This window comes from Pyricularia grisea (genome assembly GCF_004355905.1).
Source record: "Pyricularia grisea strain NI907 chromosome Unknown Pyricularia_grisea_NI907_Scaffold_2, whole genome shotgun sequence".
In the NCBI taxonomy this organism is placed as follows: domain Eukaryota; kingdom Fungi; phylum Ascomycota; class Sordariomycetes; order Magnaporthales; family Pyriculariaceae; genus Pyricularia; species Pyricularia grisea.
The window spans coordinates 5989705-6015745 of record NW_022156717.1 but is presented as its reverse complement, the minus strand read 5'-3'; the positions used below and the strand labels follow the sequence as shown (position 1 = coordinate 6015745).

The following is a 26041-nucleotide window of genomic DNA, read 5'->3' as shown; positions in this document are numbered from 1 at the left end:
TGTTCCAGCCCGCCGCGCCACCTTGCAGGAAAGACAGGAACCCGTCACCCCACCCGCCGTTGACCGCCGTCGTGCTGTCGCCCGTTAGGACAAAGTAGGGCGCAGCCATGACGAGCGACGTCGTCGCGGCAAGGAGGAGGGCGGGTTTCATGGCTTTTGTGTATTTTTTTTTTTTTTTTTCTGAAAAAGAAAAGAAAAAAAAAGGCTCTGGTTGGGGGGTTCTATGTCGTTTCGAGGGATCCTTTTTGTTCTTGTCAGAAAAGTCCTAACGAAAAAGATGGATGCAAAGCTCGGCAATAGTCCAACGCCGCCGGGCATTGGATTTTATCCTACATTTTATCTATGTGACTGCCCATCCCAGCCCTCGGGCCATATATTTCGCAACCAAGACATGAAGACGACATTCAACTCGGCCGTTAGTCTTTCCACGAATAGCCATGTCGGCAATGCCTGGCAATGCAACTTTGCATCCCAGGCCGTGAGGGGAAGAGGACAGAGGCCCGCTCTGCCCAGCAACCTACCCAATCGGGCCACCTCTTGACTGCCTGTTTGGACATGGCTGCATAAGGTATATACGCCCATTAGACAAGTTACTCATACAACCGACCGACCATATTGCACCCTCAGCTCTGTGAACCAGACCAAAAAGAACAATAGAGGTCGTTGTGAGACGGCTATGTTCCCCCAAAGGAGAGCTATATCTTTCTAGGAAAGGAAAATCAAGAGACCTCTATTCGCTCATAAGATAATGGAGGTCAAAAGCTCCCGAGAGGGGGACAGAGAGACGGGAAGAACCAAAAGTAAACCATCCAGTATAACAAGGGCTTCAAAGGCCAGAAAACAAAAGCTGAAACCGTGATATACAGCAGCCAAATGCTGCAATCTTTTGTGAAAAGTGAAGTCAAGAAGAAACAACAAGAGATCCGTCTTTTGCGGTTTTTGTTTTTGTTTCCTCTGGGAAGAAATTGCAAAGCTTTTAATATCTTCCGACCACGATATCTGTTCGTGGATGCACTACGCGTGAAAAAACAGAGAAGAATAAAACGGGAGGGAAGAATTGAGACACAGATATGGCGGCAAATCCACACAGAGATATAAAGCCTGTAGAATGGGGGAAAAGAATAAACAAATAAACATTATGTTCGCAGAAACCTCCGTGTGTTTGCTAGACAGACAAGTGTGCAAACCAGAAACAATCAACAATGTACTTCCTCCTTCTCGTTTCCCCTTTGGCGTCTTTCCTGTGGCTCTCTTTTGAAAACTTCCTTCGCGACGAAACAAAATACACAACCTCATAGACATGAAAATATGGAAGGGCTTCATTAAAGCGGAGATCGTAGGCGTAAAAAACAACGTTCTGAATCAAACCTCATCACCTGTCGTCTCCACCTCTGGCTTTCCCTCTTCGCCTGAAAAAGTCCATCACTCTCCTTGCTGCACCACTGCTGCCAGCATGGTCGGCACCGCCTGAATGATCAGTGTCGTATGCGTCGACGAACCGCTTGTTCTTCTGCAGCACACGCGCCTGCCTATCCGCGGCTCCGCTACTGCCTGTCCTACCCGCTGGTCCCAGTCCCCCCTGCGCCTCCATGAGCTTCTGGTGATGGTCGACCGAGACGGACCGTAGCCCGTGGGCTTGGAACTGCTGTTGCTCAGGGCTCAGTACGTTGACAGAAGATTCCGATTCCGACGTCTGCAGGTGTGCGCCCGACTGCATATAGCCCGGTACTGCTGTTGCCATTTGCCTGTCTCCGTATTGCCCACTGGTGTAGTGCGTCGGGTAATGCTGCTGCTGCTGCTGTTGCTGGTGCGGCTGCTGAGTCGAAAAAGTTGGGGCACTGGGGCTGTGCAGCTGCGCGTACATGCCGTCCATTCCGGCTGCCTCAAGGTCCTGCTCGTTAACCCTCTGGTCGACATAGTGACCCTGCCGCTGTTGCTGCTGTTGACTATCAGGTCGGTATGGTTCTCGGAGGTGTTCCTGCTGATACCCGAGGTCCACCTGGCTGTCATTCCCTGCGCCCTGTGTCGAGCCTGGGGGCGTCTCTTTACCGATGCCAATTGCTTTGAGACTGATCGAGCCAGGGATGAATGAAAACCGCTTGTTTTGCTTATCAACCGACGTCTGTGAACCATTGTGGATGCTGCCGCTCTTCTTCCTCGGCCCGAGTCCAAATGAGAATGATCGTCGCGACCGCTTGGAGTCGACGCTCTTCCGTGGCTCGTATTCGCCGTTGGGATTCGGTGCTGCCGACATGCTAACTGGCGGGTACTTTCTGCTATCCCTGTTCTTGGCCTCCGTTGGCGTTTGCGGCTGGTCCGCCTTGGACCCCTTGCGGTTCTTATTACCAAAGAGGCTTCCGCTGCGCCCAAACATCTTGCCCGTAATCTCGCCCAGAGTGTTGGACCGTCTGTGGCCCTTGGCACTTCCCTCGCGGCTGTCCGGCTGGTCGTGGCCAGCCACACCTGGAACATGCGCAAACTTGGACGGAACACCACCTGCACCGGGCCGACCAAACTCGGACTGGTGTTCTGTGGGCTGTTGTATTCTGCCGTGCACATTTGTGCCGGCCACTGCTGGGGGTAGCGGCTGCCCATATGACGACCGACTGGCTCCTGCAACGGGGCGGGCCCCCGTCGCATTCATAGATCCGCTGGTACCCGGCCTGCTTCCTGGTGACATGGTGGTCACGTACGAATCCGAAGGAATACGTCCACTCTGCGGAGGTCTTGAAATGGAAGCTTGGTTGCGGTGGCTGCTTGGCGGTTTTCGAGGATCGCCGCGGACCGACGACTTGGAATATACTTCCTTGGAAACCGGAGGATCCCTGGGTAGTGGCTTGTCGCTGGACAACCTGGGGTCGACCTCGACGGGTCCCTCGCTGCCTGATCGTGCCCGAGTCTTGCCAGAAGTAGCCTGCTGCTGAGCAGGCTCGCCTCTCTGGGTCTGGGTTGTGGGTGCCACATACTCGACCTGCACGGTTCTTCTCTTGTTGTCCTTTTGTTGCCGTGCCGCGTACTCGGTTTCCTGGTCGATGCCACCCTGCTTCGAGGCTAAGCCGCCAATTGTCGGCGAAACGGGCGTCCTCCTCGAGGCCTCTCTGACCGATGCGCTGCGTCCCAAGCTCGGGTTCTCGCTGTCCTCGGCCGGTACCGTGGTGTTTTGAATCTCGGTGTGGGTCGTTGTGCTGCTCGTGATGAACTCGACAACATGGGCATACTCACTCAGCCAGCTGTGTCTCGCAACCTCAAACAAGTCGGCTCGCCTGCGGGGATCGGGGACCAGAATGCGCCTGAGCAAATCTTTGGCATGTGGTGTGACGTATTCAGGGAATGTTAATGGTGTGCTGACGATGTATTTGTACAGAAGGTTGATGTTGTCGCCCTCGGGGTTGGCAGGATCGTCGTCGAAGGGAAGGTAACCGGCAAGCATGGCGTACTGATAACAAATTAGTAAAAGTGAGCCAATGAGGAAACCCAAGAGGATAAAAGTCTTACCAAGATTACTCCACAACTCCAGACATCGACCTTGCGGCCGGTGTATAGGGAGTCACTGACGACCAGCTCTGGAGCGGCGTAGCAGGGGCTGCCACAGCTCGTCTGCATCAGATCCCCTTTCCTAGACCCATTGGGGCCTATCTTGTCGAGCCCTAGACGCTTGACGAATTCGCGGTTGGAAAGCCCGGCCTCTTCCTCCTCGGTCAACTCCTGAGCGGGATCAAAAGTGTTGGCAAAGCCAAAGTCTGTGATGATAATATTTCTGTTGCGGTCAAGGAGCAGATTCTCCAACTTAAGATCGCGGTGTACTATGCCTTTCTTGTGCAGATAGCCGACACCGGATACGAGCTGCGCAAACAAACGGCGCGCAGCGTTATCTTTCAAGTAGCGGTTGTTGAGAATGTAGTCGAACAGTTCGCCACCTGAGGCATACTCGAGGATTATGCCGAAATGCCTCTCTGACTCTTCCATCTTGTGAAGGCGTACAATGTTTGGATGTGTTAGTTGTTTTAGAATGGAAACCTCACGCATAATCTTTTGCATCCTGTTAGGGTTGCTGCCGAGTGCATCCTTCTTAATGAGCTTGATTGCAACCTGCAGGTAGATATCGTTAGCAAGGAGAGACTTATTGGTTCAGATGTAAAGGGAAACATTGACTCTTTGCACATACCTGCACCCCGCCTTCTGACTTCCAGCCCAGCTTGACCTTGCCAAACTCTCCCTCTCCTATGGTGTTTCCCAGTATATACTCGCCAAACTTGGTGTGCTTCTCACGTTTGCTAGAGTGATCTTGTCTGCTCCTTTGTGTCGGAACGACTGGCGCGGAAGCTGCCTCGCTGGCATCGTGAGCCGAAGACGTTGGTTGGGCCAATGCTAGGCGCTCCTTCTCCCGCTCAATATCCACCTCGGGCTGCGAGACCAGCATGCTGTTCAGAATCTCGCTAGCCTCCCTTGACGGCTGTTTTGACGACGAAGCAGTGGCGGACCCGCCCGTGTTTGTGCGGATTGGCATCGTCGTCGTCGCTGTCCTAGAGTCGCGCGTGCTGCCCTGACGTTGAGGAGGATAGTCGCCAGTGGACGGCGCGTGGTGGCGATCCCTCCTACGCGAACTCGACGACGATTGATCGGGCTGCTGGTCAGAACTGCTCGCGTGGTGGTCTGGTGCGCGTCGTGATGACGAGTTTTGTGATTGATGACTCGCGGAGGCCGGTCGCCGCGAGGTCTGGGCACCGTTCACAGGAGCGGACGTCTGGTGACTCGACGAGGTTCTTGGGGGTGCAATTGGCGCGTGATGTCTCCTCCGGTCAGAAGAGGTAGGTTGATAGTAGTCGGGGCCGCCAGTCGGGGCGACGGCCACCGGGGATGCAATTGCGGCTCTCGAACTCATTGGAGAGTTTGACTGTGACGCGATGGGTGGGCTGTGTTGTTGCTGGTGGTCTTGGGAGCTTGGGCGGCGAGAGGAGCGTTGGGCGGCAACGTTGGAGGAGGGCTGCTGCAAGTTCGCATGATAGCCTTCCCGTGAAGGCGACGAGTGCTGCGAGGACTGGTAGTGGTGACGGCTCGAGGGCGAGCCCGGAATGCCAGAGGGCGTGTTCAGGGCAGCGGAAGCAGTTGTCGAGTTTTGCGGTGCGGCATGCAGGACAGCCGAAGACATGGTCCACTCACTGCGTACTGGGTCGCAGAGAGGACGAGGACGAGCAGCGAGGTCGAGGGGACAATCAGCTCTTTGTGGCGTCAATCAAACTAGTTTGAACCTGCACGGCTTGCCTGGATGGCTTTTCGGCTTGCCGGCTGGTGTGATGGATGCTTGATGAGGGGGCTGGTGCAAGGTTGAAAGAGATGGCCACCGCTTGTGGACTGCAAAGCTCACGGCTCGAATCGAGGCGAAACCTGAAAGCTACAAACGAGGGAAATTACGACGTGGGTCGGGTTGTCGATTGAGGTGCGGTCAGAATCAATGGCAAGACTTTTGCAACCATCATCCATCCACACAGTGATTGATTGAATAGGGGTTTTCGGGGGATTGGGGACGAATTAGAAGAGAGTGCAGACAAAAAAAAAACACAAAATAATAATAGTAAATAAACTCAACACGCGTCCCGCTTGATCAAATCCGCGAATGACGAAAAAAGTTGATCAAAGAGGGAGAAGCGCCGCCGTGGTTGCAAGCTGGGCAGTTGTTGGATGGGTTTGTTTGAATTTCAACGTGCGTGCGTGCGTGCGTGCGCGCTGCTTCTGCTGCTACTACTGCTGCTGCTTGCTACTGTTGTTGCCGCTGCAGTACCTAAGGTACCAAACAACCTGCAGATGGCGCCGATCCCCTTTCTTCTAGCGTCCCTTGCCTTGGTCCGTTCGCCTGTGTGTTGATGCGAGACGCGACTCGGGTGGCAGGCCAATTTGGACGGCCCTGGGGCTATTCAATCCACCCACACCCCACGCCCACCATCATACGGTAAGCACACCAGACCGCAATCACCACAATCACCATAAAACCCCGTAGCAGCCAAGCGAACGAGCGAATGGGGGCTTTTATTTTGATGCCAGGGTGAGTTGTACACAACACCAAAACAAGACTTGCAGGGTGCTCGGCAACGATTGGGCTTCTGTGATTCTGCACGATTGACTGCCAGTGGTCGAGAGCCATTGAATACCATGGTAGAGAACAAACTATGAATCGTCTGGTTTTGTATCAACTTATGTACCTACGGAAAGTATTTGATGCAAAAGTGTCACTTCGGCGTGCGTTGTGCAATGCATATCTCGCAATTCTTCCCGCATGAAGATCTCAAGACATTTTATTTTATTCGGCAAGGTAATAACAAATGGCGTTTCCCATGCGCAGTGGAGTCGGTCAGGTCGGGTCCGTTTACCTACCAGCTCAGGTACCTTGGGTATTTTACCAAGGGTATCTTAGAGTAAGGAAGGGTACCTGAACTAACCCTCAGTTCGGTTTAGGTACCTATGGCAAGGTCGAGGCGAGGTAGGGCAGGTATCTCACGCATGGGAACCATGAGCAAAAGCGGCTCGGTTGGATTTTGAAAATCAACAGCCCGGCTTATCGACCATGCAGTGTTCTCTTCTTCACTGTCTCAAACATCCCCAGAGCGGCCCTCATGAAAGCGCTCACGAAATTGCTACCTATCTACTTGGCCATGTCTCTTGCTCAAACGGGAGTACCTGACTATCTATCTACCATACATCAGAGTAAATTGGAGAACGCAAGGATCTTGGACCCGGGCCGTCTCCACTACAGAAGAAATAGAGCAAATGGATACCTTGCCCTTGTGCTTTTGCGGCTTGTTACTTTGTAGATGTGATGCCTTTTCTCTACTGTTTTTTTTTTTTTTTTTTTTTTTTTTTTTTTTTTTTTTTTTTTTTTTTTTTCCATGGTTGATTAGGTGCTTAGTACGTAGGTGAAGCAAGAATTTACGAACCAGACGACAATGATCATACCGGCGATTCCCATTATGAGTTTTTCTGCAGCAAACTCATCCGTCCTGGGTTCTGCATTAAGTTGATATTTATGCGAACTCGTTCCATCTCCGCGCACTTCTCCTCGTCGGCAAATCAGAGACAGACAAGCACTCCCTGTCCAACAATTTGACATGCAACTGACTGAGATGCGGTGAGGAGGACACGCCAGCGGTTCGTCCCAATGAGCATTGTGGTCAAAACTTACTATGTACATGGACTCGACGATTAATCGGATCGGATGACGGGCGCCCGTTGTGGAAGAGTGGCAAGAACTAACTGACTACTGCACTGCGTACTTCCAAAAACTCGTAGCATGTAGTATATAATTATACCATCCGTTACCTTTTCAAAGCCTCGATCCTTCGATACGTTTAGCCGTTATCCAGGTGCATGCTTGCATCCGATGCATGACTGGCCTAGCATTCATCTGAAGTACCTAAAAACAGCCTTTTTTTTGTCTTCCCTAATAGGCGCAACAGAATACATGATAAAAAGCACGGCCATTTTGAAATGTCGCACCCTTCTCCAACAATATTGACGATGAGTAAGTAAATTTTGAGAAGGCTGGTCAAGCGGGGCTTAACATTTGGCTTCGAGAAGCTCGCGCAGCGCCCGCCCGCCATCGACGACATCTATTCGATGCAACATGTCACCCGCGCCGCCTCCGGCGCCCACCGCCCCCTGAATTGGGATTTTCCTTGTATAAAATATTGCCCTGTTATTCCAAATCCTTGGTCTGCCAAAATCGTCCAGTCTCGCAAAGCCATGACAGAAGAAATGCGCCGCCGCTCTGACCATCCTTCAAAATGAGGCTACACTAGCTAGGCTCTCCCTGGCACCAAGTGACAAGTCATTGCCTCGGATTTGTTCACGCAAAAAAAAGAAGGGTATTATCAGCAAACCCAATGTGATGGATTCCATGGATGTTTTACTCCGTAATCAGAAACCCCCTAATTAATTTGTAGTTTATCAGGACCACCCCAATTTTATGTCACAGCTATTTTGGTTGACCAGCAGTGTGATATATCCATTATTTGTTGCGTTAATGCATCCAAGAAAATAACCTTCGACCTAGGCCAGCCAAGATCTTCCATTCACTGATCCCACTTTACGAAACAAATAGCAGCATTTCTAAAAAGTAGGGCCAATTAGCGAGCGGGGATGAGGGGAGAGCAGCTCTCGGGGCCATCAATTTTGGATTTTGAAAAAACGAAAGAGATTCCAAAAAAGGTACCGCCAGCCCGACGCCACGCTTTGATACTTGTCAAGTTCAGCCTCGACGGTCTCTTTTTTGGAATCGCGCAAACAGCCCCCAATCTTGGCTTAGTACGGCCCGGCTTGAAACACCAAGCGCGGTGTGGCTGCATTCCCGATATTTCTTTTCTTGTTGTCTTTTTTTCTTTTTTTCTTTTTTTTGGAAATCGTTTCCCTTGGTTTCCTAGTCCCTTCTCACCCGCCTTCTAATCAACCCCTCTGTCTATCTTTAACATATCGCTTGCCTTTTTCCCCCCAAATATGTTATGTTTATCCCTATGCGTCATGGAAATCGCCAGGAACTCCGGAATCTACACGGAAGGCATTGACGCTCGGAAATTGAAGTCCCCCGAGAACGGGGTTTCTGTGGTAATACCACCGTAAATGTGGTAAATACTACTGCACTTTAGATCGTAACCCCCGATTTTTTTTCTTGGCCCCGTCAAACATACCGCTCAACCAACCTGTCAAACATGGGAAGAGAAAAACAAGGTCATCATCCGACGATGACACCAAGTAAATACCTAGCACAGAAACTATTATTCCATGGAACAAAAACCGGAGAAAATAAGGCGCCCTAAGAAAATTTCCTTATTCTGGGGTATAATAAAAACACATATTATAAGAGCCGGTTCCTTTTTTTTGTGTTGATTTCACTAACAGCAAGTACCAAGAGTAACCTTTCTCGGTCGTCGTCCGGCAACGTGGAATTGCACTTTTATGCAACGGCTGTTTAGGTGATCCACTCTGGGCTCCAGTGACGCGCTTTTTCTTGCTTCTCAGATTTCCTTGTCCTTTTTTCTGTTTTTTTTTTTTTTTTTCGGCCCCCCCCCCCTCTCTTCAATCCCGACGCGACGGCCATGTGATGATCAGTGCATTTCAATTGACTATGCACTGCGGTATACTATGTATACGATTTATGCAAGACATGGAAAAGTATGGGATAAAAAAAAAAAACATGTGTGCAAGGTACCTTATGGTTTATTATTATCAAACGCAGCCAAGAAAGTTGCAGCACAATAATTGTCTCTCTCTCTACGTCGTAGTGAACTGAAAAAGGCAAGAGCGCGCGCACCCCCTTGATCCTTTTCATCCCATCGTGGGCCCCCGCCATCCGTATCCGGCAGAGCGTTGCAGTCGGACTTGACCGAGAACCATGATCCTGGAGGGGGTGCCCATGAGTGGAGGGTCTGGCCCACCGACAAGACCGCGGTTCTCGCTGTCTTGTTGGTCCCTGCATCGGATGAGAGACGCGGTGTTTTTTTTTTTTTTTTCCTCATGTGTTTCGTGCAATAGGTAATTAATCGGCCACAGAACTCTAGTTCGGGATGACGTCGGTTCCGACAGCCCTGACTAAGTATGAAGGTGAATACAAGTCAACAAGTCAAGAATTCGAAAAAGAATCGATATCTCACGTCGACGATTATTTTATAATGTCAAGAACATGGAAGAGCAATTCAATGAGCGCGCGTAGCTCTGTATATGCATATCTCAAAAATGTACTTTTTTAAAATCAAGTTGCATAAAATCTTACGTCAAAGATCCTACAACTTGATCGAGATATTATAAACATCTAAGATCACGGCAACCCCCGTGATCACCATAGAGTACCCCACCAAGATTCCCATCGCAAGCAGAGGACCGGCGGTCAATGTAGGAAGAGTCATGTTGACGGCTCCTGTCAGCAGGTTCGCCAACAAGAACACGGCCAGGCCGTTTCTGTTAAACGCACGTAGCACCCGGCTCGTGGCCGCATTGTGTGCCTCCTTCTCAGCCCTCCCATCCGAGACGTGAGCACTGCTACTCCCGTAGCAGGCTGTGGATGGGAAGAAAAGCGCCTCGACGACGCAAAAAGCCATCAGCAGCGCCGAGTTATACCACGCGGTCCACAGCACGTACGGCAGGTTCGCCATGCGGCGAGAAACATCCAGTCCCTGGCCATAGGTGAAGTTTGTCGTGAACACGTAGAGTGACGTCCAGAGCGCCGTCCGCAACCCCATCCTCACAAGCAGCTTCCTCCGAGCGCCCGAGGGGCTGGTGGACTCGTTGCCTAGCGTCCGCGGGAGGACGTAAGTGCCGGCATCCATACCGGCGAAGAAGATGGCCAGGTAGCCCAAGAAACTGAAGATCCCCTCTCTGTTCATGGATATCAGGTCCGTACGCGGGGCGATCAGGATGAAGGCCTTGAGGCGGGTGCTTTCAAGCAGTACTTGGTAGACGACGCCTAGGATAATGGAGAGGACGGCGTATGAGGGTACGATGCGTAGGAAGGGCTGCAGGATTGCCACAAAAGGTGGGAGGAATCCCAATGTAAAGAAGAAGTTCCAGTGCACGCCATACTCAGTGACGTGTTCTGCATAGTCTAGTCCCTTGACGGACAGTAGTCGGATCACGCCGAGAACCAAAAGCGGAAATGAGTGACGGAGGCTGTATATCAGTTTCTGCGCCAATGGTGTTGATTTGCCGCCAGCAACCTCCCGCAAAACTGGGCGAGCCGAAACGAGGCCCCCGGAGTAGACGAATGAGCCTACGCCTATATCCATTAGAGATGTGCCCCAAGTCTCGACCTTGGCGAAGCGACGAGGGAATATTGGAAAATCAACCGCTAGAATCGCTAGACATGTCAGGGCGAGCATGCTGCCGCGGTAGTTTGTCAGAAAAGGTTTTAGTGAGAGCACATCTGCCTGCCTGTGGGCTTCGGTGGGCTTAGGCTTCTTTGGGCGGCGCCTCGAGGCATTTGCCGCGGGAATTCCATATAGAAGCACGGCCGGGGCGGCGAGTAGTAATATGAGAAGAACCGGTGCGTGGGCATATAGGGTTGTTGCAAGAAGCACAGCAATTATGTTGAGGAGGAAATCAACAGTAAAAGCTATGGGTGTATATGGGTCGAAAAAGGACTGGCGCGTCTGTAGGACGGACCAGAGCACGAGAGCAACCTGTAGATGGGAGCTGCTAGTCAGTAGGTGGCTTCTATGTGTTTTCCTCTTTGTCATAAGAGATTGAGAGCAGGGTCTGCATTTACCGGAGCAACGCCTGTCACGGCGAGTATCTCGGCAACGGAGCCGCCATTGTGTCCTGAGACGAAAGCCTCTTTTTGCTGCTTGTAACTAGCTGTTGAATTCGACATGGTGTGTGTGAGATGTGTAAGTCGTCGCAAACTGATCACCGAAGGATGATTTTCAGGGGTGAACGCAGAGAATAAAGCAATTGTGAGAAACAACAAACGCAGTTCTCGTTTCAGGCATTGCGTCGTGGTATTTAAAAAAAAACAGGCAAAACGATGAGAGTGTGGGCGCACGAGGGCCAGTTGTTAAAACTTCTCTCAATTACCTAAGGTTAGTTTAGATGGTAGATGAGGAAACCTGTCAAATCGCGAAAATGACACTGTCGCGGAAAGAAGCTCCCCGATGCGACTTTGCATGGATTAGAGCTGCCGCAAGCCAGCCAATGACGTAAAATGCACCACACCGCCCCTCTACGTAGTAGGAGCAGAGGGGACATCACGTGTTCTCGCGCTTTTTGAGGTTCTGCTCTGGTACTAACAAGTAAACGCCACAGTTTTGTATCACAGTGAATTCTGACGACGTTTGTTCCGGAATGGGGCAGACCTGCGCTCTCCCTTTTTTGCCTTACACCAACATTTTCTGTCTCCGTGACAAAGGAATCACATGAGCACCCAGGGGATCTTTTTGATTTGGCCTTCTCCCCCGCATTTACGTTCCAGTTGTCTTTGAATGACGAAAGGAGGGATGGGGATGAGGTTTGTGAAAGCTAATGTATGGCAGAATTGGATTTCTGATTACCTTTTCCAGTATGCAATCTCCCTATGTCTCCCGTTTATTTGTTACAGCTCACGAGCCCCAAACATCGGGAGGAATGCTTTGCTCATTTCTCAATATTTTTCTTTTCTTTTTTTGTTCTTTCAAACGGACTTGCTGTATGGGCGAGAAAAGTTTCTCCCTACCTTTGAACCCTTGTTCTTTAATGTCCTTATTCATATTCAGCCCAACGCCATGTGCACCCTGACTGTATCATACCCCTTTTCTTTGATCTTCTTTGATACACGGCAATCATACAAATAGCAGTGCCGTGTGCGGCAATTCACATCTTCTCTACCTCGCGCTTCTTTGCTCGTTTGAGTACAAACAAGCACCCTCTTTCAGAAAATCCCTGGCACTTGAAATTTTCAAGTCTGTTGTCGATACCAGCTTATACACTCGCTGTTCACGTGGTTCCTTTGTTCCCTATCATATTCGCATCACTCATCATACATTCCCCCCATCTGCTGCGCAAATCTAAATCTCTCTCACTTTGAAACTTGACACGAGTCTGTCTACCTACCAAGCTAGGTACCTTCTTACCTTGGCAGCATCGAAATTATTCAGCAACACTTACGAGCAAGGCACTATCGTCACTACGATATCAATTCATAAATCTACCATGGAGACTCAAGCATCTAAACGTAATCCCCTGCCCTCCATCTGGACCGGTGGCTATCGTGATGGCGGCTTCCCTCGGGGCACATCCCGCCGGCAGTTGACCACTCCTGTTGGCCCCTCACCAATGTCGCCACATGGTGCTCACGGTCCAGAGGTTATGCTTCCGCGCCATCACCAAGATCAGGTCACGGAGCTCGGCAGGTCTCTCGTCCAAACGCTTGGTCGCCGGACCAGCGCGACGATATCTTCACCCCAGCCCACTTCTATATCATCTCCTCTGTCTGGTGCTTTCAACAGGATGTCGGTCGGCGGCACTAGTGCTTACGCCGCAAATACATCCCTCCTGCTCACGGGTGTCAGCGAAAACGACATCAAGTCACCCCTGGAGCGGCGCAAGTCCGTCGCCATGGAGATGAGGCATCCTCAGACAATCTTAGTGACAGCAGTCGCTTCGCGCAGCAGGGACCAGGTTACCATGGTTGGAGGAAAGGTCAGCATCAACGCAACCGTGTTTCCTCGTGTCAACCAGCGCTCCCCCTTTAGGATGTCGCGCGAGTTCAACCTAAAAAAAGTTCACGACATGATCCCTGGTCCAGCGCGCCGGCCATCGATCACGAGCGTTCCTTCATCCCCAGAGACACCGCGGCGTATGTCTACCCTGGTTGAGAGGAGGTCATCCTCGGTCGTGGTCCGACCTGCTGTGGTTCGGCGCAGCATTGCTGGCGACTTTAATGATAGCGCGAACGTCCCACCAAACACAAGGCCTATCTGTTAGTATAAACTCATGGTTGCGAAAACCTTTCAAGCCCCGCTTGTGAGAAACAAAAAAACAAATTGGGCTAATGATTCTGTCAAACCGCAGCTTGGCCACACGCCCGCCTTTGCCTTCCAATCCTAGCGTCCCTGATGCTTTCGGGTCAGCTTCGAGACGGCGACAGGATCGAAATCCCGATGCCACATCCCGAGGCGTGGCCCCAGACGTGGGCATACCTGTGCATGGCCGATGGCGGCGAGGTGCACGAGAGCATGAAGCAGAACATCCTCTACCTAGGCGGTAAGCTTTTGGAGTGAGCCGATTGCCGAGTTTCCGTTTTTTAGTCTTCTCGGTATCTATTACTTGGCTTTATGGCTTAAGACACTTGCAAGGATTTCAGGGCTGAGCATTTCTTTTCTTCTGTCTTTCTTTTTTCGATTCCGAAATGTCGATCATTTGGGTTCTTTTTTTAACTGGCATGATATTAGAGTTGGACGATGTTACGAACAATTGTAGATGCTATTTAGCCTGTCCTTTGCCTACCTACCTGTTTATGTAATTCGAATGTTTTATTTTCTTCGTCTTTTGGTCGTTTCCATTTATTGACAAATAACAACGCCTGGACAATGGGAACTTTGAAGCTGTCACATACATCCTGTACTTTGGGTAAATCACTTCCATTTTAGGTCTGAATCTCACAGAAAAAAAATCATTGGGCCGCGTCGGTGTACATGCGAGTTTTTGGGTATCTACCTCAACAAAGTTTACCGAACAGGGTTGCAGCCATAGAAAATCTCGAGTGTTATTGTCAATTCCCCTCATCATCCAAGATGAACATGTCTTTATTTTACCCCTTTGGCTGAACTTGGGATCGGCGGGACAGTATTATTTTTAGTCTATCACCCTGAGACAACAAGCACCTTCCATGATTTATAGTTGCGACACCATTCGACTTGACCCCCCCTTTTTTTTTTCTTTCGTCGGGGCCCAGCCTCTTGGGTACAACTTTCATAATCACAAGTAGACCTGGCACGTTTGGACCACGGTCGTTGACCTTTTTGGGGACCTAGGCTAGGGTCCAGCCATGAACGTTGGCGGCAGAGACGGTGTCCTCTAGTGTGCATTAACGTGCAATCGAGACCAAATGATTGACAGCGTTAGGACAGCCCGCGTTAAAGTGGGTTGTCTCTCCTGCAGCAGCCCTTTCCCAGAATCAAAAAATAATAGCGATAATGAATCTTGTAAGTGGGAGTATCTTGTCTGGAATTCCGCTCAGAGGCAGCCCAACCCTTTGTCTTTAAGCACAAAGTTCCTTTATTGCCATTTTATGAGAGCATATCCCAAAAAAAGCGGTCGCATTCTTCATTGATTTAAAAAAAAAAATTCCATGTGCATATTTTTGGTACTAAAAACATTACTTGACGTTACTACCTATCTACCTACCTACCTACCTACTTCTGAGCATTTGTTCTGGATTGAGTTAACGAGAGCGCGATATCAATAGGAGAGACCATCCTTTCCTTGACGTGGGCCAAAGTTTTGTATCGTTTGTAAAAGGCTCCTTTTGTTCGCACCTTCCAAAATCAACTTGATTATCCAACAGTGACGGCCACTGTGAATTTCTATTGCCCACCTTCCCCTCTACTCTACCTACCTGTCTCACCTACCCAATCAGTTACCTACCTAACCTGCCTACCTTGAGGTACCTACTTTCTTCTCAAAATGACTCCGAGGCATTTACATCCAAAGCCTTCCCCCATCCTCCCTCGAATCACTTTTCTCTCATCAACCTTCAAGATGTCCAACTCAGTCCTATCACCAACGAACGCGAGAACTCCATATCTCAGTGTCCCTCCAAGCTGGGACAAGCCAACACGGCGCCCAGTCATATGGATCAACGGCTGGCCCGCGGTCGGCAAGGCGTCAGTGGCAGGCTTTATCAAGACGCTGCTGGGAATCTCAGAGGTGGTGCTAGTCAACGAGGACGGCGAGGATGACCTATCAGGCGGATCAGCGGTCGAGCTCGACCAACATGCCAGGTGCGCGGACGACCCAGCCGTCGAGGAGGATCCGCTGGCCCGCGGCCGCCGCACCACCGCCATCCGCCGGTACATACTCAGCGAGGAGAGTCTGTGTCGAACGACCGTCTTCACAGCATGCCAACCGCGCACCCGCAAGGGCCAGTGGATCGCCGCCGAGTACGCCACCGCCGCCAAGTCGGTCGACAGGTTGTTCATCCCCATCAACCTGACATGCAGCGAGCAGGAGAACATCCGCCGGCTGGGCCGGCAGAGGGAGTGCTCCGTCAACCCGGAAAAGGTACTCAAGGACCCGAACCTACTGGTGGCCGTGCGCGAGGTCGGCCTCTTTGAGTTCACTGAGGAAGTCACAGACGCCACCGCGCCGCCGCAGCGACCACAGCTCTTGAGGAGCTTCCACACGACCGACTTGGTCCGTGTGGCAGACGCGGGTTCCTGCGAGCCTGAAACCTCGGCAGCCGTCGAGGCGGGAGGGTCTCCGCGGAACTGCCAAGCAAAACCATATCACGACAAGGAGGACCCGGCCTCGATGATGCTCACGCTGGACGTGTCGCGCATGACATCCATGCAGGCCGGCTTCTCCATCATCTCACACGTGCAGGACATGGAGGAGCGGAGAATGTGCCGCGTCCGTGCTGCAGAGCTCAAGGAAGCCGCCTTGCAGCGCAAGGCTCAAGCGATGGTCCAGACAAAAAAGTCATTATGCGATGCTGGCGAGCTGGACTCTTACTTATGGATCCCAAGGCCTAGGAGTGCGCTGTCTTGAGATAGAGACAATGCTATGCGTCGCGCCCGTATCGTTCGGCGTCATGCCGCACCTCCGTATTCGGATTCGAGTACGCTTAGATGGTTCAAGGGCAATTACTTGGCTGATGATTTCACATGTTAGAAACTCGGTCGAAAGAGGGATTTTAACTGATCGGCCTCACCTCAATCTAGGGGGCCATATGGCTTCAGGAACTTGAAATGGTCGTGCGTTGCTGGAAAGACATACCTGCCTTGTACTTAGAACCGACATACCACTATTTGCATCCAACTGTCGTTTCTATCAAACAAGACCACATGCCGTATCTTTATGGGGTGAAATTTTCCGTGAGCAAATAGTTTAAGTAACGTCCATCTTTGCTCATTACAGTTAGATTACTGAGTACAAATCCAAATCAGCGGCGGTATCACAATCATCACAACTTTTGCTGTCTTTGCTTCCCAACCTTGACGTCCCCAACCTCGAGCTCCTCGCTCTCAGTCTCCTTGGCCAACTGGATCACATCAATCCATTCCTTCGGCCTCGGCCTGCCCCCTTCCATCCCGTTGAGGTAGCCCTCAACGTCGGCAGCCCAGTCCAACAGGCTTTCCTCTTCGCCCCACTCGCCCATGGCGATGATGCCAACCGGCACCCTACCCTCGCCGACCTTGGGCTCGACGTAACCCATGGGCGCGCTCACGCTCGGGCAGCCCGTCATGTTGGAGAGCCAAACGTATCGCATGTTTTCAAAGGTGGTGTTGCCGTCGCTGACGCCGAAGCGCGCATCGGCCGGGTGCTTGGCCCAGCCGGGCATGGCGCTGAGCGGGCTCACGATCAGCATGCCCGGGTGCTTCTCCGAGTACAGGTGGGCGAGGTGCCGCATCAGCAGCTGCCGCAGCTGCATGATTTTGATGTAGTCGACGCCGCGCGTGTGCTGCCCGACCGACAGCACCACCCGCGACGGGTACGACAGCATGTCGAGCCAGCTGCCCCCGTCGCCCGCCGCCGGGTCGTGCCGCATCCGCGCGTGGTCCACCCCTTCCACCAGGCAACCCGCCGCGTGGCCCACTTGGCCCTCGCGGAGGTAGGGGAGCTCGATGTCGACGACCGTGTAGCCTTGCTTCTCGACCAGGTGCGCCACGGCCGCGTCGAAGCACGCCCGCACCGGCGGCTTGGCGAGCTCCACCCACGCCTTGCAGATGCCGAGGAGTTTTGGTCGGCTGTTGTTGTTGTTGTTGTTGTTGCTGGTGGCGGTGGGAGACGGGCAGAACGTGGGCGCGAACTTGCCCTGCACCTCGCATTCTGGGTTGGGCTGGGCCATGACGCGGTAGGCGGCGCGCAGGTCCGACGCGGTGGCGCCGAGCGGGCCGGTGACGCACATGAGGCTGTTCATGGCCATGGTGCGGTCGTGCGTCACCTTGAGCCCGAAGCAGCCGTTGAAGGCGGCCGGGATGCGCACGCTCCCGCCCGCGTCGGTGCCGATGGATATGGGGATCAGGCCGACGCCGAGGACCGACCCGCCGCCAGAAGACGAGCCGCCTGGGTAGTAGGATTTGTTGTACCAGTTTGTGGGAGTGCCGATTGCGGGCTGTTGTTTTTTGCGGGAGGTAAGTTTGATATCCGAGGTGAGTATTAGGGAATGTTAACAGAAAAGGAAGTGAGGGAGGGAAAAAAAAAAAAAAAAAAAAAAAGGGATCCATGCAACTTTGACCTACATTACACCCCGTGGTATCCATCCCAACCTCATGCATGTTCAACCTCCCAACCATGATAGCGCCGGCCTCGCGCATCTTCTTGACCGGCCAGCAATCCTCCTCCTGCACCTTTTTGAAGAAGCTCAGCCCAGCCTGCGGCTTGATGCCAAACGTGTTGACGTAGCCCGCGACGGGGGTATCACACTTGACGCCAAAGGGCACGCCGTCCAGCACGCCGATGGGCTTACCCGCGGCCCAGCGCTCGGTCGAAGCGCGCGCCTCGGCCAGCACCTCGTCCCGCTTGCAGGCCGTCCAGGCCGTTGCGTGCTCGGCGCCCCTGTCGCCCGTGATGTACGGCAGCAGCGCCGTCGCCACCTGCAGCGGGGTCGCGGCGCCCGACTTGTACATGGCGTGGAAGTCGGCCGCGGAGTGGTAGCGCGGCGCCGCCTGCGCCGGGTAGGCTGCCGGGCTGGTCAGCTCCGCCGGGGTCTGTCTGGTGGTGGTGGCGGCATCGCCCTCCGCCGGGAGCGGTATCACCGACCCCTGCAGGAACCTGGCCTGGGCATCGTCCAGGTAGCGGATGTCCTTGACGGTGCCGAAGCCAGCGGTGGACCAGAAGTACGTCTGCAGTGAGGGGAATTTTTCAAGGCTGTTTTTTTTTTTTTTTGTTTTTTGTTTTTTTGTGGTTTTTCGCTGTCAGCAGTTGAAAAGGCTGGGAATGATCCCAATGGGGCCGTGACGATTGTCTCTTCAGAACCCTGTGTTTTTGAATTGACTTACAAAGTGGACGCGATAGCGAGGCTGTACCCTCGCAGAGGGGGGTTTTTGTCCACTTGATTGTTATAACTGGTGTTGGGACATTCCTTGGGGAGCGGGTAATTGGCAAATGCCCGTTTTGAAGATGCGCTTTGTGATGAAGGCATTCTGTCTGTGTCTTTGTTTTCTTTTCTTTACCCTGTCTGTGAGAACAAATTAGGTACCTAGATAGAGAAACCGAGGACAATTCTTTTTTCAACTGGGTGATCCAAAAATTGGACACATGCGTCTGGTTTTAACAGTCGAGATATGACCAATGATATCCCAAATCAAATCCAAACAGTTTTGAGTGCTGTGATTACTGTTCTCGGTGAAGCTTGCACAAGGATGGTTGGTTAAAATTGGATACGATGGGATCGGGGCAGTGGTTTCTCTCCCGTAGGAAGACGTAGTGGTCCCGTTTTTGTTTTGGGTGGGGAACGCAGACATGGAAGGGAACGCGGACAGGGGACTTTGTTACACTAAACTAGACTAGACTAGGTAGGATGTACCTCGGTATATTTGGTATCATTACCTTCATTTTCATATTGCAGTCCGACCGACTAGCGACCAACGGTAGGAAATCTAGTCTAGAATGCCTTTATAGCAGTCATCTCTGCATTGGAAACCATATCTGATCTTTCCAACCTTTTACTGGTTACTAGAAAGTATACTTATCCAACCACTTCCATGTAGTGCATACCTACTACAAAACCTAGGTATCTAGTTAGTGTTCAGAAACTGTCAAAGGTACGTAGTACCTATTCAGATAAGGCGAGCTGTTCCAATTTTAATTTATTGGGCCGATCAGCATAGACGCTAGAATAACCAGTTTATCTGATCCACCCTTCAGCCCTTACCAGTAGTAATCCACCGGTGTATCATACCTTTCTACAGTAGTACGGAGTATGTCTGCCCATCACGTCGGACGAAACGATGCAACCGGATGTGTGACGTACAGTAACTAGCATACATATACTTCAGACGACATGAGTACCCCTGTTTTGCAGCTGTGTCTCTTTTTTTCCATTTTTAAATTTAAGCTCATCCTTTTTTTTATGAGATAGACATGTGTTGACAGAATTTTGGTTTGTCCGCTTTTAATATGCAACATGGTCTTAAGAAATAATTATTTTGCACACTCACAAGTGACACACAGAAACATTCCTCAACCTACACAGTAGTGTAGCTGCACGGAAAATGTCGGCGCGATACCCAAATCCTGCACATGTTGTAGGTACGCAACCAGTTCCTGATCCGACCCTATGGAAAGTGGGACCGGGGACAGACCAGAGACGCCAGACAGTTCATTCCTGCTGTCTTTGACAACCCCTTCCACGAACAAGCAGATGGCGCCGGGATACTTTTCGACCGCCACGGACCTCACGTCATCCAGGGTTGGCGACATTAGGGTTGCGATCCACAAGCTCGAGTCGACCATGACCGTCGATGCATGGTGTGGCTGCAGGTAAATTGCGATGGGACTGTGGTGGTGCTGGTTTTGGTGGGTGTAAATTTGATTCATGTATTGCTGGTCCAGGAAACTCTGAGTACTGGCGGCGAGGAGGAGTGGGTCGTCGAGTGGTGGTATGTGTGCGTTGTGAGATAATGAAGGCATCCCCAGACCGTGCATGCCTTGAAGCGACATGTTACTGACAATGGTATCATCCATGAGTCCGTTATTACCGTATATGCTTATGTCCCAGACGTGGTTATCGACAACAGCGTCATCGTCTGAAGGTGCCAGAGGCGGGGGTGGCTGGGCATCTAAGTGTAGCTGCGGTTGCTCATGCTCCTGCTCCTGCCCAATAGCAGCCTGATTGTCTCGGACTTTGGCATGGTGGTCCCTGTATCGTTTGAAAACATCCCGAGCCAGTATATCAATAGCCTTGGCCTTTGGCTCTCGCTGCTCCTCGTCTTCCAGGATACGTCTTAACACCGGACATATCCTCTGCCACTGCTGCTTCAGTTCGTCCCATTCCTCGTCACCTACTGACGGGATATTATCTCGCCCTGAGAGCAAGTTCTGCAGCGCATCCCGCATCTCCCTCGCCTCATCGGGGTTCACACCGAGCATGTTTCTGACACCAGCGAGCGTCAACTTCCTGGCAGCCCCGGTGGCGGCGGTAGCATTATGGCTGCGCATACGCTTTGTCACGTCGGTGCATATGACATCCAGGGCCAGTTGGTGAATCCTGCCGACTTCCATGGACATGACACTCTGTAGGTACGGAACTTGCCGGACGAGCATAGCCTTTGCCTCGTCCCATGCCTGCTGTCCCGCCGAGCTTTTGCTCTCCAGGCCGGCCTTGTCACAGATCTGCTGAAAGCATGTACGAACGTATTTATAAGTGTCGGTATCAAGGTTGAGTAGCTCTTTGCTCTCGGTCAGGGTAGTTTCTGACGGAAACCGCGAAGTGACCACCCCTGAGCAGTCTTCATCGGCTTGACGCCGACGCTTGCGAGTTGGCGACGACAAAGATGGCGCCGCTTTTTGGGAATCGCTAGATTGACAGTTTAACTGAATACCCGGGGCAGTTTGTAGGTCATTGGCAGTAAAAGAATCACCGAGGCGGACGCGAGGGATGAGGGCATCGATGCTGTCAACGGCATCTTCGATTTTGGGCACCCTTAGCAGCCACCGATGGTGGGCGCGTATCCTTAATAGCTGTCTGGCGCTGACATCGTATCCCTCGTCATGAAGGGTGCACAGCATGTCGGCCTGGGAGTGGTTGGCTTCCCACAGCTCGCGCACACGGTCGACCAAGGGTGCATTGCGGTGAGCGCCGACTTGTTTGGAGGGAAAGTTCCATTTGCGGAGCTGTTGTTGAAATGCTCTTTTGCTGTTTGTTTTTGGTTTTTGTCAAGTACACACGAGAACGTGTTGGTCAGAATTTGTCAGTTTTTCGAGGTTGGTAAAAAGAATGACACGCTATGGCTACCGTATAGTATTGCATTGCACTGTAGATGAAAAAATTTCCGGCAGGGCGGCAGAGTCCGGGGAACGCACCTCGGAGTGAAGCTGTGGTGGACCCGCATGTGGTCCATGAGTTCATCCATGGATTTATTCTGGACAACGTAAACCCGATAGCATTCATCCCGGTAGCCATCCCAGTTGTATACCATGACTGGCAGTTGATGGAATGTGCCCTTCTTTTCGTCTTTTCATAGTATTGTTTTCGATAATGCCATGTCCCGCGTAAGACTTCCGAACGTAAGGGCGTGATCTTCTCGTTAATAAAGTTCTCTCTTCCCAATTAGGCGGTACTTTACCCATGTAGAAAAAGTGGGAAAAGGGCTTGGAAGTAGCTTTTTCGACCGGGCTACCCGGGATGACCAGGGGCTATGGGTTTTGGCCGTGAAAACCCCTCTTTTCACATACCCCTCGGTTATACACGTTTCATATCATAGCGCAATCTCTCTATCACGGCTTTTATAATTTCTCGTTGGCGATAATTTCAAACCTTTAAATCAAACCGTTCTAACGATATCTAATCCCTCTACCAACTTATCTATATAAATACAAAAAACGCCCAATAAAGGAAAACGCCCGCTACCGCCGTTTTTACAAATAGGTTAAAAACATGGCTATACAATAATATATATAAAAAAGGGGCTTTTTTCAACACCAAAAAAATGCATCACGAACGTAATTCCGGTTTCATTTGATCAACGTTTTCATCAACAACAACAACAACTATCTTTAACCTGCTACCACTGCAAATACGGCCCCTCTTTCCTATTTGGATTACCACAAAAATACGTAACTTAAGTTACGTATTTTTGTGGTAATCCAAATAGGAAATCTACGCGCTATATAACGGTTTTTGCTGATCTTCGAAAAAAATACATAATACTGTTGCAGGGGAACCCGGCCTGTGGCCTTTAGGTTTCATTAGCGCCGGATTTACGGCGTAAAGGAGGGTGAGACCCATTTTTCCTGCTCCTTTTGGCAAGATTAACAAGAAAAATTCGTTGTTATGGACGAGAAGATCACACCCTAAGCGATAGAATTTCCGGAGTGTCATAATTTGAATTTGAAATCCCATATCATATCTTCCTTCAACACGTGATTTGACAATTGGGATTTTGTCAAAATAGTCACGTGAGAGCGTACCTAATACCAAAATTTCCCAAGCTCAGGCAGGATCCACTGAAAAAACGGCATGCGAGTGCTACATGTACCGTACGTACCATGCATCGCTTCAGGCTTAGTGAATATTCTTGTATTTAAACCTATTCAACCAGACCAACTCTTAAGGATGACATGACTTGAAAAAAAAAAAAACCCCCCCGAACAATCCAGCCCGCCATGCTACGTACTGCCCAGCGCAGCATCAGCCGCTGGTCAAATTCAGCATGGCATCTACCATGTGCAATGTCTACAGCCAGACGGGGCATAGCCACAACACAACCCCGGCAGGGCAACATACACAAGCTAGTGTTTACCGCCATATCTGATATCCAGGAGGACATGGCCGCCGGCAGGAGAAAGTTCGAGATAATCCGCTCCCCAGAGATCGTTCATCTGGCTAGGGACCATCCCATGGTGGGAAAGAGGCTCAAGGGGTTGAATCTGGCGTCCCTCAATAAAAATTCTGAATGGAGGCAGACGGATGCATACCGCGGGCTTATGGAACTTCTCGACCAACGTTTCAGGCTGCTCGGCTCGGAAGATGTCAAAGAATATCAGACGACGAAAGAGAGTACTTCGATGGACGAGAACCATCACTCGGCTCCATCTGACGAGAGTTCTCCTATTGAGACTGAACTCAAGGACAAGAGCAACCATGATGCCTCAGTTTCAGACATGGTGATTGAGAATGGAGAACAAGAGGACCCACCGACGAATGAAGTTGGGGCTGTCGAAGAATCACTTGACACTACAACGTCAAACAGCAAACACGATTCTGACAGTGAATTAGTGAGAGTCTTTGCAGAAAATCGCGGCTCAACACATCCTCTCAAATATCAAGAGGCAGGCGAGGCAAAAGTGTCAGATAAAAGGTTGACCGGTGTGAAATGGATGAATCTTGATCTAGGCAAGACCTCCATTGACGATGTTGAAATTGAGCAAGGGAAGGAAGCACAACATTCGCCCGAGGAAACCAGGGTGAAGCTTGAAGAGACATACCAAAACGCTCTCTATCTGATTTCTCTTTTGCCCACCAACAGCGGCGCCAAGAACGAGTTCCTTCACGGAAATCAACGTGATGCTAGCCCTGACGAAGTCCATCGGCGAAGGGACATGTTAAACCGGATCGGCATAAGGGAAATTACACAATTGCGTGGTCGAGCTGGCCTAGGCGAAGGAGGAGCAATGGACCTCCAATCACCAGAGCATAAGACTCGGTATATACACATTGCAGGAACAAAAGGAAAAGGCTCTGTGGCACACTACATCACATCGATTCTCACCTCGCCTGTTGGTCTCGGCGCCGGCAAGATAGGCACTTATACGAGCCCTCATATCAACACGGTTCGCGAACGCATAAAGATCGACGGCAACATGCTCTCCGAGGAGGAATTCACCAAACATTTCTTTCGGTTCTGGCGCGTTCTCCGCAGGAACGAGCCGAGGGAGCAGGATCTACCTAAAGATCTTTTTATACCCACCAGCTGGATGAAGCATTACGACGAGAAACTGCATGGACCTCGGAGAAATATAGCTGTGCGAAGCGCACCCTTGAAAAACCTTTACGCCCAAGAAGAAGTCATGGCAGCAACCCGGATGCCTTTTCTCTTCAACTTCATGACCCTGCTCGCCATGCGTATATTCCAGACCATGCGCGTCAGAACCGCCGTGGTTGAATGTGGAATTGGGGCTGAATACGACACCACCAACATACTCATTCCTCCCTCTAATGTGAGCGTTGGTGTTGTCACAGCTATTGATTATGAGCATACGTCCATGCTGGGCAAATCGTTGCCCGAGATTGCCTGGCACAAAACCGGCGTCTTCAAGCCCGGAGCTTCGGCCGTCGTGGTGCGACCGCCCATCTCTGCCACCACGTACGACTTTATGAATGGCATGACGCAAGGCGCCTACGGTCTGCCTAAGCCACCTTCATGGTCGGCTGTCGAGCTGGAAGAGCATGACGATGCACCTGAGCAACAAAACCTAAAACAGGCAGAGGGAAATGCTGTCATGGGTGTCATCTGGGGCAGGGCCATCGACCGTGCCGTGAAGAAGTTGGTCGACGTGCCATTTGACGTCGGGATTTCCGATGAATCCGCACCTCCGGATGAGATTGATGTCGGTGGTCCTGTTGAAAAGCTCAACATGGCAGTCGCTTCACTCGCCGTGAGTGAGCACTTCCATCAAATCCAATCGACCCGCAACAAAGCGGCCAAGATTGTCCGTAGCAGCCCCGAGACTTCTGCCTCGGACGAACCACCATCAGAAGTCATTCCCTACCAATATCAGACCCGGGTCAGGAGTTTGTCTCTCAGCCCGTACCTTGGCCGTGGGCGTTGGCAAGCCATGATCAAACCCACCCACCTCTCCGCAATGGCATTCTCAAAGACCCTCCCCGGCCGCCGCGAGATCTACAAATCCCGTCACGATCACAACGCCACCATCTACCTCGACGGTGCCCACACCGCAAACAGCCTCCGCGCCGTCGGCCAATGGTTCCAAAACAAGGTCGCCGAGGCGGAGCAAAACAACAACACCACCACCACCACCACCACCACCAACGCCAAAGCCCTGGCGGTCATCATCTTCGACCAGCGCGACCGCGACCGCGACCCCATCGCACTGCTCTCGGCCCTCATCGAACCACTTCGATCCAGCGGCGGTCTCTTCAACGAGCGCACCCTGGCCTACATCGGCATCATCCGCCCGACGTCGGGAAGCAACGAGGTCTTTGACAACCTGCAGCGGCACTTTGAGGCCCAGTACCCCTGGCTGCGCTTCAGGAACTTTGAGCACGTCGACCACGCCACCATGAGGGCGGCCTCCAAGGCGCGCCAGATCGTCGACGGGAAGAGCATTACCCCCAACTGGTGGCCGCGGCCCGTGCATGTGCTCTTCACCGGCAGCTTCTCCCTCACGTCGCGGCCCGAGCTGCGCGACCCCATCCCTGTGCTCTTCAACATGCCGCCGCCCGGACAGGAGCAGAAGACGAAGAAGGCGACGGCGGGTGATGAGGAATTGGAGTCGCGCCTCAGGACCATGCTGGCCGGTCTGAAGAGTGATACTGAGAAGCCCTCTCCTGGTGGTTCGATACGCAGGGAGGCTTTGCGCAGGCGCCAGTTGGCCATCAAGAACCAGCAGGCACGGATCCGGGCAGGCGGCAACTTTGTTTTGTGAGAGTGACAACTTGGGGGGTCGGCCGATGGGCACACCA

General features: G+C 51.7%; 7 protein-coding genes across 7 annotated transcripts; 3 read left to right on the top strand and 4 right to left on the bottom strand.

Moving 5' to 3' along the window:
- Nucleotides 1-128: 128 nt before the first annotated feature.
- On the bottom strand, nucleotides 129-5582 carry PgNI_04366 (uncharacterized protein). The gene is made up of 3 exons (XM_031124414.1): nucleotides 4166-5582; nucleotides 3496-4089; nucleotides 129-3436 (listed from the first exon to the last, which is right to left on the bottom strand). The coding sequence occupies exons 1-3, from the start codon at nucleotides 5147-5149 to the stop codon at nucleotides 1373-1375; spliced, it is 3642 nt and encodes a 1213-aa protein (XP_030984846.1). The 5' UTR covers nucleotides 5150-5582; the 3' UTR covers nucleotides 129-1372.
- Nucleotides 5583-9587: 4005 nt separating this feature from the next.
- PgNI_04365 (uncharacterized protein) lies at nucleotides 9588-11563 on the bottom strand. The gene is made up of 2 exons (XM_031124413.1): nucleotides 11246-11563; nucleotides 9588-11159 (listed from the first exon to the last, which is right to left on the bottom strand). The coding sequence occupies exons 1-2, from the start codon at nucleotides 11348-11350 to the stop codon at nucleotides 9768-9770; spliced, it is 1497 nt and encodes a 498-aa protein (XP_030984849.1). The 5' UTR covers nucleotides 11351-11563; the 3' UTR covers nucleotides 9588-9767.
- A 982-nt stretch (nucleotides 11564-12545) lies between these two features.
- PgNI_04364 (uncharacterized protein) lies at nucleotides 12546-13733 on the top strand (the record flags this gene model as incomplete). The annotated part of the gene is made up of 2 exons (XM_031124412.1): nucleotides 12546-13432; nucleotides 13525-13733. Exons 1-2 carry the CDS (start codon nucleotides 12664-12666, stop codon nucleotides 13731-13733), a joined length of 978 nt encoding a protein of 325 aa, XP_030984848.1. The 5' UTR covers nucleotides 12546-12663.
- A 1480-nt stretch (nucleotides 13734-15213) lies between these two features.
- PgNI_04363 (uncharacterized protein) lies at nucleotides 15214-16221 on the top strand (the record flags this gene model as incomplete). Its single annotated transcript, XM_031124411.1, has 1 exon — nucleotides 15214-16221. One exon carries the CDS (start codon nucleotides 15214-15216, stop codon nucleotides 16219-16221), a length of 1008 nt encoding a protein of 335 aa, XP_030984843.1.
- A 415-nt stretch (nucleotides 16222-16636) lies between these two features.
- PgNI_04362 (uncharacterized protein) lies at nucleotides 16637-19020 on the bottom strand (the record flags this gene model as incomplete). The annotated part of the gene is made up of 3 exons (XM_031124410.1): nucleotides 18675-19020; nucleotides 17916-18543; nucleotides 16637-17788 (listed from the first exon to the last, which is right to left on the bottom strand). Exons 1-3 carry the CDS (start codon nucleotides 18815-18817, stop codon nucleotides 16637-16639), a joined length of 1923 nt encoding a protein of 640 aa, XP_030984842.1. The 5' UTR covers nucleotides 18818-19020.
- Nucleotides 19021-19471: 451 nt separating this feature from the next.
- PgNI_04361 (uncharacterized protein) lies at nucleotides 19472-21871 on the bottom strand. Its single transcript, XM_031124409.1, has 2 exons — nucleotides 21700-21871; nucleotides 19472-21532 (listed from the first exon to the last, which is right to left on the bottom strand). The coding sequence occupies exons 1-2, from the start codon at nucleotides 21813-21815 to the stop codon at nucleotides 19858-19860; spliced, it is 1791 nt and encodes a 596-aa protein (XP_030984845.1). The 5' UTR covers nucleotides 21816-21871; the 3' UTR covers nucleotides 19472-19857.
- Nucleotides 21872-23001: 1130 nt separating this feature from the next.
- Nucleotides 23002-26004, top strand: PgNI_04360 (uncharacterized protein; the record flags this gene model as incomplete). Its single annotated transcript, XM_031124408.1, has 1 exon — nucleotides 23002-26004. One exon carries the CDS (start codon nucleotides 23002-23004, stop codon nucleotides 26002-26004), a length of 3003 nt encoding a protein of 1000 aa, XP_030984844.1.
- Between the last annotated feature and the right edge of the window lie 37 nt (nucleotides 26005-26041).

Excerpts from the sequence above, each read along its gene's own strand:
- PgNI_04366 (XM_031124414.1), bottom strand. The coding sequence starts at position 5,149 with ATGTCTTCGGCTGTCCTGCATGCCGCACCGCAAAACTCGACAACTGCT. Across the intron at positions 4,090-4,165 it reads AGTCAGAAGGCGGGGTGCAG|GTTGCAATCAAGCTCATTAA; the intron begins GTATGTGCAAAG and ends ATCTACCTGCAG. Across the intron at positions 3,437-3,495 it reads GGAGTTGTGGAGTAATCTTG|TACGCCATGCTTGCCGGTTA; the intron begins GTAAGACTTTTA and ends ATTTGTTATCAG.
- PgNI_04365 (XM_031124413.1), bottom strand. The coding sequence starts at position 11,350 with ATGTCGAATTCAACAGCTAGTTACAAGCAGCAAAAAGAGGCTTTCGTC. Across the intron at positions 11,160-11,245 it reads CCGTGACAGGCGTTGCTCCG|GTTGCTCTCGTGCTCTGGTC; the intron begins GTAAATGCAGAC and ends TCCCATCTACAG.
- PgNI_04361 (XM_031124409.1), bottom strand. The coding sequence starts at position 21,815 with ATGGTATACAACTGGGATGGCTACCGGGATGAATGCTATCGGGTTTAC. Across the intron at positions 21,533-21,699 it reads CACCACAGCTTCACTCCGAG|CAAAAGAGCATTTCAACAAC; the intron begins GTGCGTTCCCCG and ends AAAAACAAACAG.